Raw genomic sequence first — 16,995 nt, 5'->3', positions numbered from 1 at the left:
ACTTATTTTCTGATGTAAATCTTAACCTGCCACTAAAATGTTGCAATATATGAAATACAATATATGAAATAAAACTAAGAGACAATATATCTAGTAAACATAGACAAACAATCCTCAATAAAGTATTTACACTTTGAATCCCAAAATATATAAAAATAATAGTACATCAAGAGCAAGAGATGTTTCTTCTGGGAATTCAAGGCAAATTTAGGATTTGGAAATTAATCAATATAATCTATCATATTAGCAAACTGAAAAAGTAAAACCATGTGATCATATCAAAAGATGCTTAAAAAACATTAGATAAATTAAATATCCCTCCAATGTAAAACTCCCAGCTAACAAAGAATAGACATAAAATTCATTATCTTAATAAGGAAGACCTACCAAAAAATGCCTAGCACTAACATTATAGTTAATGAAAAAACAAAATAAACACAAAAAACAAGCAACTGAATGCTTTCTTCCTAAGACATGGAATATGCAGGGTTATTCACTCTTACCCTTTTATTCAGGTGTGTCTGAAAGTTTTATTTAATGTAATATGGCAACAAAAATAAATAAAGGCATAAAAATTAGTAAAATAACTAACAACAAAACAGTTTATTCAAAGATGGCATTATTCTCTATGTTAAAAATCCCAGGAAACCTACTAAAAGAAAAAAGATTCTGAAAACATAAGTGATTTTAGCAAGGTAACAATATACAATATCAATATATAAAACAAGTCATATGTCTATATACTAACAATGAACAACTGTAAAACATTATATAATTTATATATATGATATGTATATATATAAAATTTAGTTGTAGATGAACACAATACCTTTTATTTGTTGTTTTTTTTTTAAAGAGAGAGTGAGGAGAGAGAGAGAGAGAGAGAGAGAAAGAGAGAGAATTTTAATATTTTATTTCTTAGTTTTCGGCAGACACAACATCTTTGCTTGTATGTGGTGCTGAGGATCGAACCTGGGCCGTGCGCATGCCAGACTGGCGCGCTACCGCTTGAGCCACATCCCCAGCCCATTTTATTTGTTGTTGTTTTTTTTTTTAAAGAGAGAGAGAGAGAGATTTTAATATTTATTTTTTAGTTATTGGCGGACATAACATCTTTGTTTGTTTGTGGTGCTAAGGATTGAACCCAGTGCCTCACATGTGCTAATAAATAAGCAAGTGCTCTACCAGTGAGCCACAACTCCAGCCCAAAATATTTTTTTAAAGTACCATTTACAATCACTCAATTTAAAATTGGGGTACTATACAATATTTCAGTATGTTTATAAATATATGTCATTTTGTGCTTTTATGTGTCAGTTAAAAATAAATTTAAACTAAAAAAAAATAAAATAAACCTAAGATCTATGAGATCTGCATGGTGAAAATAAATGAAAGATACTGATGAAAGAGAAACACTGATGAAAGAAATCAAAGACCCAAGTAAATGAAGATAATATAATGGGATCATGGATTGGAAGACTTAGTACAGTAAAGATGGTACTTATCCCAATGAACAAAATCACTATAAAATCCCAACAAGATTATTTGTGTAAACAGGGCCAAGCTGACTTGGCCCTGGGTTCCATCCCCAGCACCCAAAATAAATAAATAAATAAAAGGAACTCTAGTAGCCAGAACAACTAGATAATGAAGGGGAAAATTTGGAAGATTTACACTTTCAAATATTAGACTTAAAAGGTTCAGTAACCAAGACAGTATGGTAATGGTGAAAGAATTGACACATAAGTTAGTGTAACAGAATAGAGTCCAGAAATAGACCCACACAAATATGGTCAATTGATTTTTTTTTTGTAAAATAATTTTTAGTTGTACATGGACACAATATCTTTATTTTGTCTATTCATTTTTATGTGGTCCTGAGGATTGAATCCAGTGCCTCACATGTACGAGGCAAGCACTCTGCCCCTGAGCCACAATCCCAGCCCGATTTTTGTCAGGCATAATATAAATTTATTTGTGTGGGCATGCATAATCCTGGTAAATCTGTACAGTGGAATACTTACTCAACTATAAAAATAAGAGAAATGTTAGACTAATGACATGGAGAAATCTTAATTGCTATACTATGCTAAATGAAAGGAACTTAAAAAGATTAACAGTCTTAAAAGATTATATACTGTATGAATTGATTTATATAACATTCTCAAAAAGATAAAGCTATTATTCTAAAACCTTTATTTGAATAGCAGGCTCAATGTCATGCCAATTGTCCTACACATAAAGGAAATACATTGTTTACATATTAAATATGCTTCCACTTTTTTTTTTCTTTAACCTTCAGACTCCTGGAGTACATGGTTCTACTTGGCCCCCAAATGATTGTAAACATAAATGTGGGCAATGAAACTGAAAGGCTATAAGGTGACCATCTAAATGAAAACATTTTCACAACAGATTCTCAGACCCTAGACAGTATGCCCAAGAACAGCCCCACTTGCACTCTGTTTTTACCCTCCACTTCTCCTGAATGTTTGAAAAATACTGCACTTGTAAAAAAGGTTTGCTTCTTCATGGGAAATCAGGGTCATGCAGTCCAAGGAGCCCTGATCTGGGAGTTAGAAGACATAGGTGACTTTGGGGAAAGTCACTTAATATTTGTTTGTTTTCTCATCTTAAAATAGAGATAGTAGTATCTGTGCTACCTACTTCATTGGTAAGGACTTCATGAACTTTACAATAATTTCACAATGATCTTACAATGCACATTATTTTGTATGTTGAAAATTGCTTGGCAAATTTTTAATTACTATTACTAAATAAAAGAAATGCACTAGTATTTTGTGGATTCTTATGACAGTTAAAGCAAGTTCTACTCTAAAAATTGCTCCTTATTCCTAAAAGTATTATAGAAAATGAGAAGAACTTTATAACCTGATATAATTGATTATTGAGTTTTAAAATTTTACATTATTTCATTACCAGTTATGCTGTTATGGCAAGTTTGGGGCATAAGGTTAGATGTTATAGTACAAATTAAAATTCTGAAAATAACATCAGGAAGAATGACAATATACTTATTAAGATTAGTTTGAATTACGAAGGAATTCATCATAGTTGTTAATACTGTAGTTGTTTCTTTCCAGCAGTAGATGCCAGTAGAGTTCTTATTTTTAAAATAAAAATAAAATTGCCCAAGCAGTTCCATAGCAACAGCTCCTTGGTCACATTACCATATATAGAAACTTTGCTCTTAGAAATAAACAGTCTATTTTCTATAAGTGCTGTGTGATAAATGGCAACAGTTTAATTGAATAAAGACAGATTTTTAACTGTAGTTCTTTGCAAGATACTTGGTGAAATTTACTTTTTCCTATGGTGATTTTGTTTTAAAGTTTATGCATTGTTTTAAATAAATTAATCTCAGTGTTGTAGTTGGGAATCTGGGATTTCCATATTTAAGCAATGTTGAATGCAGATAAATATGGCTATACATGTATTAAAAATAAATAGGGTCAGGATGAAATGTTGGGATTATTTTGTGTCTTTGGCAAAGGAATACCATGAGTGTAATATTTTGGGGAGGCTAATATTTCAGAGAGCTGAAAGGTTAGCAGTGGTGACTGGAACAGGGAAAATAAGAGGTTATTATAGAAATTAATATTTATTTGATGATTCTACTCAGACCTTTAAATTGGTAAAAGGAATAAATACTTCATTTGCCATATATTTACTGAATATGTAATAGCATACATTGCATTTCTGAATTCAAGTAACTCAGTTTATGTACACAAATTCATAAACAACCAATTTTTACATAAAATCATAAGTTCAGTGGAAATAGAAAAGAGCAGTTTATTTTCCTGTAGGAGACCAAATAGGTAACATTTGTAGTGAGCCTTGAAGATTAATAGAATTTCTGTTAGGAGAACAAGCCAAAAGAATTTTATACACTTTTTATCATACTGAGTCAGTCCATGCTTTGTGGATATTTATTAAACACTACAGAAACTTATTCTATTAAACATTACAGACAGTTATTTAGTGTCTGTATTTTGTAAGGCACTACCAAAGGGTAATACATTTTCTGTTATTACACACATAATATTAAAGATAAGCAATTTAAGAAGTTAGTCTTACAGATACTGTTGCCCATTTGTTTAGATTAATACTAATTTTATTACACAAAACAGACTACACAAATGAGCTGTTACATGGCAAAATTCACTAGTCAGTTTTTCCTTAGTGAACTTTTGTGTCTTTGTGTTCATCGCCACAATTTGATAAGATTATTGTTTCTGTTGATTGTATTTGTCAAATGGTTGGCAGGAAATCTGGACTAAAATATTTTTTTAGAAAGTTTTTAGGATCTTTTTCTTCTCCTTTTCTTCCTTTTTTTTCCTTCTCTCTTATTACTTAGAGTTTCCAAAGAGAAACACTGAAATTTTTCATCCTTTAATAAAAGGCAAAATTGGTGATAGAAAATTTTATTGGCATTTAATTGAAGGGGATACTAAATGAGATCACTAAAGCAGTGGGTCAAGTAAGCAGCAATTTTCTGTGTTAAGGTTTTGAAATTAACATGTCAAATTTTAGAGTGTTTTAAAATATAACTACCTGTAGGCAGACACATGTCAGTTGATAAGCTATGTTCTGTGGTTCCTGTATATATTAGACTTAAGTCAATGAGTTAGCAGCATTAAATTCTTTTTTTAAATTGCTGGCTCAGATTCTTTTCTCAGTTATAACTTGCATATTATTTTGTAAGAGTCTTGTAATATCCATTCCATATACTAATTTTTGATGAAAAATTAATTGCTTGTAAGGATTCATAAAATCTCTAATTGGCCTATTTCCTGAGAAAATACAATCTGTCTTTTTAACATGTTATATTTGGGGGGTGATTCGTCCCTCAGTTGTTTTTATAGAGTTGTAATACATGTTTAACTATCTTCCCTTTTTTTAAAAAAAAAATTTCAGCTTACTATGTATATTTACATAACTTTTATATAATGCCTTCATTAACCTGAACATTAATATCAAAACATACATAGACCCTTTTAGGCAGATATTGCAAGCTGTTAAAATCCCCTCTGTAGTTGAGATGAAAAGAGTTTTGCTAAGAAAAGCTCAGTAATGTGCTGTTTTATATTAACAGGAAACAGAAGAGCAGTAGTGGTTTGAATACCCTGCAAACAGGAAGTTTGACACATGCATAGCTCTTAGCTTCTGTGTAAGAAGTTGTTGAGCTCCTTCTGGAAATATTTTTAGTTATTTTAAGTAAAGTGTAAATGCACATGAATGGCAGCTTATAGAGATCTATCCTGTAACCAGTGTACAGGTACATCTACTGCTCTTCAGAAACTGGAAGGTTTTGCTAGCCGATTATTTCATAGACACTCCAAAGGTACTGCACATGATCAGAAAACAGCTCTGGAAAATGACAGCTTTCATTTCTCTGAACATACTGCCTTATGGGACAGATCAAGTAAGTTTTTTTTTAATTGATACATTACAACTAGTAGCTAAAGTACTAGAGTTTTAGAATCAAACATAAGCAACCATGTTTTGTCTTTTTATGATTTGTACAAGGACATTTTGCAAGACAAAGTTGAAAGAATTCCACAAAAACTTGATTATAAGTTGAATTGAATCATGTAGTTGTTTTGTTTTATATATAACTTCTTAAGTTAAATATCAATGAGAAAAATTTCTGCAATGTTCTTATATTATTCTATTATGTTACTCTGGTTTTTTTGTTGTTATTACATAAATATGAAAAACTTTAAAACAATGATCTGTTTTCTTTTTAAAATTTCTTGTATTTTTAAGCTTTAAAATTTGAAAGGCAAAAAGGCTTTTGGATTTATAATTAAATTTCTATTATGTTTGCCATCTTTTATTTTAAATGTATATGTAAAAATTATTTTAGTTTTTATAATCAAGACTTTCAAAAAGTAGAGTATAATTTTTTATATAAATTCTTAAACTTATAAAATTATGTATATCAAAAGCTTTCATAATTGTATTTTATATTATTTATAAATAGGGTTAAGGAGGGAAAGTTGTTTATGCTTGCAATACATTCTTTCCAGGCATGTTAAAATGTTTGGACTTACTAGTATACTAAACCATTTTTGGTAGCTTGCACTTTAAAGAGTAAGTTTAACATATCAACAATACCAGTGCTTTTATTCCATATCTCACCTTGGACTCTCCCCAAGGTAATTTTTCACTTTGATTAAAAGAACAGTAGAATTACCCTTGGCAATATTGCCCTTTTTGGTGTGTGTGTTTGATCATCAGATAGCACTAGGGTTTACTTCTTTAGATTATAGATTCTCAAGCAGTTAAGTAAGAAAACTAAGTTGAAAAAAAAAAAGTTTACAAAATTTACTATGTGGTTTATATTGCACCTGGATATTTCTGTAAAAGCTTATTTGATTTATTCTTTTACTACATCAGAATTTTTCTAACCCTTTTTGAGCTATTTTTTGAAAAAAGTAAGGAACAACATTATTTGTGCAAATTTTTTTGATTATAGTTGGTCTTTACTACATAGCAGATTGACAGGTGAGAAATCTCATGAACTGTGAAGTAGTAAAATAATAATACATTATTAAAATTTTCTGTGTAATAAAACTTTTAATTCATTCTACTTATCCTTTTCTGTTAAATTACATTATCAAAAGTCCTTTTCGAAATCATTTTTTATGCATTTAAATTTTTTTTTTAAATTAGATGAGGAACCAGGATAGAATTGAATAAATTTCTGTTTCACCAATACTGGTTCCACATGGTGGATGTTTAGTAAATGTATCTTTGATGAATTTCATGGGATTTTAATAATGTTTGAACTGTTTTTTAAAAATATATGGACCCTATATATTTCTGAAACACATTTTCAGTCTAGAAATGGAAATTAATACCATGAACCATGATTTCATTTAGAAAAACAGACTGATAAAATGTTGTTAACATGATTCTTTATTGTGAAGTCAAAAAATAAGACAAATAAAGTTGGGAACAAATCTTGTATCCCTGTAAGAATAATAGTCGTGACGTAAGAAATATTTAAATAGCAACTGAATGTTCATCAACTAACTATTCCTTCATTCTTTTCTCTTTTTCATATCCCAAAAATATAATGCACAAAATCATTTTATAAGTAAGGAAGAGTATGGTAAGAATGGAGGTCTAGTTTGTTCTTATGAAATGTATTGCTATGGAGGAGAAAACACTGATCAAACAGAAACAGAAATCCTGTCATTTCAAAATTCCAAATTTATTTTTTGTGGTGAAAACAAATTCCCTTGTTCTGTGAGTTAGGGAAGAAGTTTTGGGTATATGAAATTTTCATACAAATCACAATTGTTCAAGGCTACTTGAAGCAATTTACTTGTATGATTTGTTTGACAAGAAAAAACCATGTAATATCTCCTGATGATACTCTGGAAATACTTGTTTCAAAGTGCAATACAAGAAACGATTAAGTTTTTTAAAAAAGACAAAAAAGAAGTAACTAAGTGCAAAAACAGTTTGTAACTTTAAAAAGTCAGTTTCATGTACTGAGTAAAGCTCAATTACTAATTTAGTCATGTATGAAATGTAACTAACTTTAATCCAAGGTTCTTTTCCAGTAACATTTATGGGAAGAACAAAGGTCACATTGGTTTCTAGGTGTTTCACCTTTTATTATTAAATAACAGAAATTCATATTTAATAGCATAAATATGTAATGACTAATCTGATGCACATATAAGTGCATGAAGTTCAAAGGAAAAGCATAGAGAAATTCTGCTTTTCATTCTGACTGTAATGAAAGAATTGACATTCTAGAAAATTTGTTATGGTTAGCTTGTGAATCTTCCTTTGATTCTAAGTAGTCTGGTAAGTTATATGATGTTGAAATTAATAGAAGTTTTTTTGTGTTTTAAGTCTGATTTTATATACTTAATGAATGTCTAACTGCAACATTTTAAGAAGTAAATAGGTCAATACCACAAAGCACTTTATTTGTCCTTGTATGAGTTGACAGGCTATTTTTCTTATAGATACAAATCCGGATTAGTGACTCTTTGGTGTAAATACTATATTGAACAAATAAGCAATTTCAAATATGAATTTTCAGGTAGAATTAGATAGCTAAAGTGACTATGATAGACTGTCTTATCAATATGAACTTTCTGAAGTTTGTACATTCTTTTACACAATTTACTTTCTAATTGTTAGTCCAGTAAATCTGTATTACTGTAACTTCTAAATTAGAAGACTTTACATATTGTCTTTTTCATCTACTTTTTTCCATATGGAAGTTTATAAGCTTATCAATAGTAATTAATATCTATGCATTTGGTAAACCTTTTTTTGAGTATTTACTACTTCATAGTCTATGAACAAGGTTTGGAAGAAAATAAGATCCAGTTCTTACTCCCCAAAATAAAAGTAGGAAGAACAGACATAAACAACATAATATTCAAGGCATATTGATATTAATATTTCAGGCAACATTGTAATAGAAAAGAGCCAATGCAGTTTTTGAAAGTGGGAAATAATATAATGCAACTTTAATTTGAAAAGTCTGCAGAATAAAGGATAAGTTAGCTTGCCTAGTCTACTTTAGGGAAATGCACATAAGTATCATTTGTTTTCTTATTTATGCCAGGCCCTTATTTTTGACACTATAGTGAACATAGCAATGAATAGTCAGATAAGGAATTCCCTTTATAATAGTGCTTATGCAAGATACTTTTATCTGCAATTTCCTTTTCCTACTTCCACCAATAGTGAGATTTGCTCATAGTTAATGTTCCTCTCAAATATCACTAAGGAGTCCTACTCTTCTGTCCTTTATCCTTATTAGAACTCATGATCTCCTTCCTTCCTATGTTCTTATATCATCTTCAACTTACTTTTTTAAAAATATTTTTTTAGTTGTCAATGGACCTTTTTATTTATTTATATGTGGTGCTGAGAATTGAACTCAGTGCATCACACATGCTAGGCAAGTGCTCTACCACTTGAGCCACAACCTCAGCCCTTCTACTTACTTTTAATACGACTTATTTTATGGTGCTAAAATTATTTTTACTATTAGTCCTTATGTTATCTCTCTTCCCTCTGATTTTGAACTCCATGAAGGCCTAGAACTTGTCAGTTTATTTTGGTATTGCCAGCACAGTTCTCAATAAATGTTGAGTTGTTGGTTAGATTAGCATGTAATACACAACAGACTTGTGCAATTGCCTCTATTTTTTTCTATTATGATCTTTGCAATTTATTTATCTATGTATTTATTTATTTGGTGCCAGGAATTGAACCCAGGGACCCTTAACCACTGAGCCATATCCCTAACCCCTTTTTAAAAAAATTTGAGCAGGGTCAAAGTGCACAGAGCCTTGCTAAATTGTTAAGGCTTGGCATCCTCCTGTCTGCCTCCTGAGTCACTGGAGGATCCTGGCCTGCAATTTATTTTAAAGGCCTATAGACATTAACCAAAAATAGCAAAATGCTGACCTGATCCTGGTAAATACCACATTCAATATACAGAAACTTCTGTGTTACCTATGTACTTTTTACCATTTTTATAATTTATAACTGGAGCAATCAAAAGGCTTTATTGTAAAGGTGAATTGATTGGAATATTAAATGTTTTGAAATTTCCACAGAGTCTGAAGCAATACAAGTAACATGTCAAATAACTAACATAATGAGATCCTCTTACCTCATCGTACTTTGTAAAAACAGCCATAGGACAATGCTAGAAAAGGCAGATTATTATATATGTACTCTAGATAGTGCCTCAAAATATGGCCTTGACCTAGCATCATTAGTATCAGGGAAGAATTTGTTAAAATGCTTGTTTTTTGTGTATCTCTAATTATCCTGGACTACTGAGTCAGAATCTACATTTCAATAAGATTCCCCAGCTGATTCATATGTATATTAAAGTTTGAAAAGCACTTATTCCCTAATAACACTTAAATCTTATTTGTAAATATATCTGCAGAAGAAAATTAGGAAATAATATAGAAAAACAAAGACAACTAAAAAAATCATACACAATCCTGCCAAAAGATAACTACTGTTAGTATTTTTGTGTTTTTAACTTTTTGCTATTATATTAAAAATGTTGTGATAAACAGCCTTATAACTAAATCTTTATGTATATTCCAGATTATGTTTATATTTTATGGGACAAATTTAAAGAATCTATTAATCTGTCAATGGATACTTAGGTTGATTATATATATTGGCTATTATGAATAATGCTGCAGTCAATGTGGGAGTGTGGATATCTATTCAGCATCTGACTTCCTTTCCTTTGACTATATACCTTGAAGGGGGATTGTTGGATCATATGATAGTTCTATATTTAATTTTTTGAGGAGTCTCCATATCATTTTCCATAATGACTATATTAATTTACATTCTCACCAACAGCATACAAGAATTCCCCTTTTTCTACATCTTCTCTAATACTTGTAATCTTTTGTCTTTTTGATAGTAGCCATTTTAACAGGTGTGAAGTGACATCACCTTGGGGGTTTTAATTTGCATTTCCTTGATAATTAATGATATTGAAAGTCTTTTTTATATATTGGCATATCTTTTTTTGTGAAATCTCTCTTTAGGTCCTTTGCCCATTTTTTCATCAGATTACTTATTTTCTTGCTATTGAGTTGTTTGAATTCCTTAAATGTTTTGAATACTAATCTCTTATCAGATGGTGTAGTTTGCAAACATTTTCTCCCATACCATAGGTTGTTTCTTGACTGTATTGGTTGTTTCCTTTGTTGTATAGAAGCTTCTTACTTTGATGAAGTCCCATTTGTCTATTTTTATTTTCACTACTTGTACTTTTGGGGTCATATCTAAAATTTATTGCTCAAACCAATACCAAGAAATTTTTTTCTTATATTTTCTTCTAGTAGTTTCACAGTTTCTGGTTCGTATATAAGGCTTTAATCCATTTTGAGTTGATTTTTATAAATAATATGCAGTAAGGTTCTGACTTAATCTTTTGTGTGTGAATATCCAGTTTTCCTAACACTATATTGAAGAGATGGCACTTTTCCCATTGCAATTGTGTTTGGCACCTTTATCAAAGATAATTGACAGTAAATGTCTGAGTTTATTTCTGGACTCTCTGCTTTATGCCATTTGTCTACATACTTTTTTTAAAATGTAAGTACCACGCTGCTTTGATTACTCTAAGTTTGTAATATACTTTGAAATGTGGTAGTGTGATGGTTCTAGTTTTGTTCTTCTAGGATAATGTAGAAGAAATACAGAAATTCCTAGAAACATTTACCAATTTACCAAGACTGAATCATGCAGAAATAGAAAATCTGAACAGATCAATACAAGTAAGGAGATTGAATCAGTATTCAAAAAAATTCCTAATTAAAAAAAAAATCCCAGCACTTCCCGGTTTCATTGGTGAATTCCAAACATTAAATAAGAATTAATGCCAATTCTCAAACTCTCCCGAGAAAACTAAAGAGGATGGAATATTTCCAAACTAATTTTATAAGGCCAGCAGTACTCTGATATTAAAGCCAGACAAGGACACTATGAGAAAAGGAAATCACAAGATAGTATTTCTTTCTTTCTTTTTTTTTTTTTTAATATTTATTTTTTAGTTTTCGGCGGACACAACATCTTTGTTTGTATGTGGTGTTGAGGATCAAACCCGGGCTGCACGCATGCCAGGCGAGCGCGCTACCGCTTGAGCCACATCCCCAGCCCAACAGGATAGTATTTCTAATGATCATAGATCCAAAAATCTTTAATGAAACACTAGCAACTAAATTCAGCAGCATATTTACAGGATTATACATCACAATCAAGTGTGTTTTATCCTTGAAATGCAAGGTTGGTTCAACTTATGCAAATTAATAAATGTGATACAACACAAAATGAAGGATAAAAACTCTACAATCATTTCAGTAGATAGATAAAAAGCATTTGAAAAATTTCAACATCATTTCATTAGATATGTATGTCAAACTTTGAAAATGAGATATTCTCTAGAAGGAGATAATAAAATGAACCTGGAAGAACATATATTCTCTATAGTTTGAATATTACTTGCAAGTCCTAAAACATGTCTGCTTTTAGCTCTGGGGTCCAGGAATGCTACTTAAAAAGTATGGCCCACTTAGGGTTAGGGTTGTGGCTCAGTGGCAGAGCACTTGCCTGCACATCCTGAGGCAAAGGATTTGATCCTCAGTAACACATAAAAAAATGAATTAACAAAGTAAATACATTGTGTCCATGTATAACTAAAAATATTTTTTAAAAAAAGTATGGCCCACTTGGAATACAAATTAGGTGCCATCTTTTAAATATTCAAATTAATCACTGACAAACCCATTTACTCAAACTAGCAGGATTTTAAAGTAGTTCTTTCTTTGGGGCCTTCTTTGAGTTCACTTCAAGTAAACTTCTGGGAGTTTGCTCATTCTGAGGAGACTAAGCTTTCCAGCTGTTAGGTGAAGAAAGAGATGAATAATTGAATATCATTTGAGCTACTACTGATTTTGTCACTATTGCATGGTTTCATAGTTCAAAACTGGTCCCAACAAATTTGATGTATTCTTGCTCTTGTTGATGTGATGCCACTGACCTTAGTGAATCTGAATGAGAGGATGATGAGCTCTTTTTAGTATTGTGCTCATTCAAGGGCTGTATCACAGGGCTTTATTTCTTTAATTTATGTTCATATACCTAGTCATCCTGGCTTCCGTGCTAGGTTAGATGTGTGAGAAGGTCCTTTTAGCCCATTTCTACACTGTACCACAATCTATCCTCCTTTTTTTGATCTGGAATAGCAAACTAGTGGTCTGTGACCCAAATACAGCTAGCAGATATGTTTTGTTTAATGCTGTACATTATCACTAATTAGGCCATAATTAAGTTGTCCACTAAAGTGATTCTTCACACAGTAATGAAGATCAGCTTCAAGTAGGTTGTCTCTACCTAAGTAGAGAGACACTTTCTTTAAAAAATTGAGATATAATTTACATGTCATAAACACTCTCATTATAAGTGTAAAATTCGGTGTTGATTAGTAAATGTATAGGATTGTACAACCATTGCCACAATTGCTTTAGAAAATTTTCATCACTCCAAAATATTTCTTAGTACCCTGATGTAACCAATCCCCACCTCACCCAACCTCAGATAAACACTGGTCTACTTTTCTGCCTTTAAATTTCCTTTTCTAGACTTTTTATAAAATTGGAAACGTATACTCTGTAATCTATTGTTTCTGACTTCTTTAACTTCAAATACTTTTGTGGTTCATCTATGTTGTAGAATAAATAAACAATTAGTTCCTCGTTGAACTAGACCATGTTGTATGGCTATAGCACATTTTCTTTATCCTTTCTTCTTAAAAACAAGAGAATTGTTTTCCATTTTGTGCTATTGGGATGTTAATATATACATTTAAAAACAAGTCTCTGTGAACATGTGTTTTTATTTCTCTTGAGTAGTTATCTAGAAGGGAAACTATTGGTTCATATAAGTTTATATTTACATTCTCAAGAAACTGCTAAACTGCTTTCCAAAGTGACTTACCATCTTACATTCCTATGGTAATGTAAGAAGGTTCCAGTTTCTTCATGTATTCATCAGTATTTGGTATCATCAGTCTTTTTTATTACAGTCATTCTTCAGGTAGGAAATGGTTTTTCACAATTATAGTTTCAGTTTATATTTCCTTAACAGCTGATGACATTGAGGGTATTTCATGCTTTTAGAAGCCATTTGTATATAATTTTTGTTTGTTTGTTTTGTTTTTATGGTGCTGGGAATTGAACTCAGAGCCTTGTGCATGTGAGGCAAGCACTCTATCAGTTGAGCTATATCCCAGCCCTTGTGTATAAATTTTGGAGGAATGTATTTTCAAATATTTTGTCCACTTTCAAAAATTGAGTTGTTTGTCTTCTTTTTATCAAGTCTCAAAAATTTATTTAGACTGAATACAAGTTCAGAATATATAAATATGTGCATTCTGAAAGTATATATTTTCTCAATATATTGAGATATTCCTTTTCATTATTCCTTGTCTTGTTGTTTTATAAAACAATATTTTTGTAAAGTAAGTTAGTAATTTCAGTGAAGTTCAGTTTCTTTTTTCCCTTTGTGGATTGTTAAAGAACTTAAAAAATCTTTCTCTAACCCAAAGGAATGAATATTTTTAATCTGTGCTTTCTCCTATAGTCCATTTTTTTTGAGTTAAGTTTTGTACATGGTGTTAGATATGAATCAAAATTCTTTCATATTTATATATATATATATATATATATATATATATATATATATATATATATATATAAATTCATTTTCCAACAAATGAAGCAGTAAAAATTATATAATATTATTATTATATAATTATATATATAATTTTTACTGCTTCATTTGTTGGAAAGACTTTCTTTTCTCCATATCTTTGTCAAAAATCAATTTGCCATAAGTATATAGGTTCATTTCTGAATTCTCAATTATGTGCCAGCAAACTAAATCTATGTTTATGTTAATTCCACAGTGTCTTGATTACTCTATAAAATATGATTACTCTATAAAAACTTTTTATATTCTTTTTTCCTATTCTAAATCTTGTATTTCTAAATCAATTTTAGAATTAGCTCATTGGTTTCTATGACATACTTCATAGATAGTATGTCAAATCTACAAATTGGTTTGTATGTAGAGAATTGCCATCTTAACAATATTGAATCTTTCAATCCATGAATGTGAAATGTCTGTCCTTTTATGTTGATGCTATTAAGTTATTTTTTAAAAATTTTTTTCAGTTGTAGTTGGACACAATACCTTTATTTTATTTATTTTTATGTGGTGCTGAGGATTGAACCCAGTGCCTCACGCGCACTAGGTGAGTGCTCTACCGCTGAGCCATGACCCCAGCCCTTAAATTATTTTCTAAGCATTTTATTTCTGTTGATATTATTGTGAATGGAGTTGTGCCTTAATTTCATTTTTGGATTGTTTATTATTGCTAGATAATTTTTTAGTTCTAGTAGTTTCTTTGTAGATTCCTTAGATTTTGAAAAGATAAAATGACATTATCTTTACACAAAAAGTTTTATTTCTTATCAATCTGTATATCTTTAGTGCTTTTTTTTTTCCTTGCTATGTTGAACTAACTAAAACCTTCAGTGCAAAGTAGCATACAAATGGGAGTGTCTCATACTCAGTCTTAAGAGGAACATATTCCATATTTTACCATTAAATATGTGAGCTCCTGTAGTTTTTCACCCTCCTCATTTCTTTTATCTGTCTAAGGGAGTTCTTTCTAGTCTTAGTTTATCATGGCTTAATTTATGGAATGATGCTTCTGTATATAGTCTCATGAATTTTTTCAATTTCATTGACTCACAATTTTTTCTTTTTTGTTTTTTATTTGATTTGCTCTTCTGTGTTTTATTTTTTAAGGTGGCAACTTAAATTACTGACTTGAGATCTTCCTTCTTATCTAAATGTTTAAAGCTATGAATTTCCCTCCATTTTTTCTTTTATCTGTATCCCATAAATGTTGATACATTGTAGGGTTTTCCATTAAGTTCAAAATATTTTCTATTTTCCCTTGAGATATCTTTGTGATTTAATATCCATGTATTTGGGGATTTCCAAATTTTTCTGTTGCTGATTCTTATTTTAATTATGCTTGATCACAGAATATATTTTTGAAAGATTTAACAATCCTTTCAAATTAATTGCATCTTGTTATATTGTCAAGAATATAATTTTTGTGTGTACTTTAAAAGAATGTGCATTCTGTTAATGTCAGTCTGTATTTTATTATGTCAAAATTTTATGGTATTGTTCAAAATTTTATATATCTTGTTAATTTTCAGCCTGGTTTCACTATCAGTTATTGAGAAGGAAGTATAAAATCTCCAACTTTTGTCATGTTCTGCATCACAAAGTTCCAGTAAATGATGGACAGCATATATAATGGTGAACCCATAAGATTATAGTGGAGCTGAAAAATTCCTATCACCTATTGATATTGTAACCATCATATTTTCATTGTGCAATGCATTTTCACATCTTTGTGATAATGTTAGTGTAAATGAATCTGCTGCACTGCCAGTTATATAAAAATATAATAAACACAATTATGTACAGTACATTATACTTGATAATAATAATAAACTACTAGGTTACTGGCTTATATATTTCCTATATTATACTCTTTTTCATTAGTTTAGAATGTATTCCTTCTGCTTATATATTTAAAAAGTTTACTGTAAAACATGCCAGATTATACCAGCAGCAGTATCATACATATCATGTTTTGTGTTTACAGCATCTCTCTCTCTCTCTCTCTCTCTCTCTCTCTCTCTCTCTCTCTCTTTCTCTCTTTTTCCCCCTTAGTACTGCGGGTTGAAACTAGGGGTACTATACCACTAAGATACTTCCTCACTCACAACCCCCACAAACACTTTTTTTTTTTTTTGATCAGGGCCTTGTTAGTTTGCCCAGGCTGACCTTAGACTTGTGATCCTCCCACTTGAGCCTCCCAGTAGCTGGAATTACTCATGTACACCATGCACCCCCCTTACTGCATCCGTTGATTGCATAATTTTTTTTTGTGCTTGATTTAATTTCATGTTATTTTGTTCATCATGGCCCATAAGCATGAAATCCATTGCTAATTTTGCCACTAAGGGACCAAGCCCTGACCTGGAAATGTAAAATTATTAGGGATTATATGTAAGTTGAAAATCAGTGATGGTGATTGCTCACTAGTCCCATCCCACCATAGCTGTGAGCTTGAAGAGCAAGAACAAAGTGCAAAGTGTTAAAGGATCTGCTTCATTGAAGTAAATGAGACTAACAAAAATTTAACAAAAACCTGTATTTAATTATGGAGAAACTTCTAAAGCCCTCAATAGCACAGAAGGTATCCCTCTTAGCACCATAATGATCATGACCAAAGCAAAATGATTATATGCAATCTTGAAAGAAAAGACTGGACTTAACTATGATGTTGAATTTACT

At 30.7% G+C, this 16,995-nt stretch overlaps 1 protein-coding gene across 2 annotated transcripts in view; it reads left to right on the top strand.

Annotated features, from left to right (window-relative positions):
• Window positions 1-16,995, top strand: part of Prkacb (protein kinase cAMP-activated catalytic subunit beta) — a 118,256-nt gene that overhangs the window by 51,750 nt on the left and 49,511 nt on the right. The window contains exon 1 of one of the 2 annotated variants that reach the window (XM_076863646.1): window positions 5,260-5,446. The exons of the other annotated variant lie outside the window; for it this stretch is intronic. Within the exon in view, the coding sequence (XP_076719761.1) occupies window positions 5,260-5,446 (187 nt within the window). Of the gene's footprint in view, window positions 1-5,259; window positions 5,447-16,995 lie in introns of those variants that run through there. 2 annotated transcript variants of the gene reach the window in all.

This window comes from Callospermophilus lateralis, chromosome 7 (assembly GCF_048772815.1).
Source record: "Callospermophilus lateralis isolate mCalLat2 chromosome 7, mCalLat2.hap1, whole genome shotgun sequence".
In the NCBI taxonomy this organism is placed as follows: Eukaryota; Metazoa; Chordata; class Mammalia; order Rodentia; family Sciuridae; genus Callospermophilus; species Callospermophilus lateralis.
The sequence above is the reverse complement of the archived record's forward strand: the minus strand, read 5'-3'. Positions and strand labels throughout refer to the sequence as shown.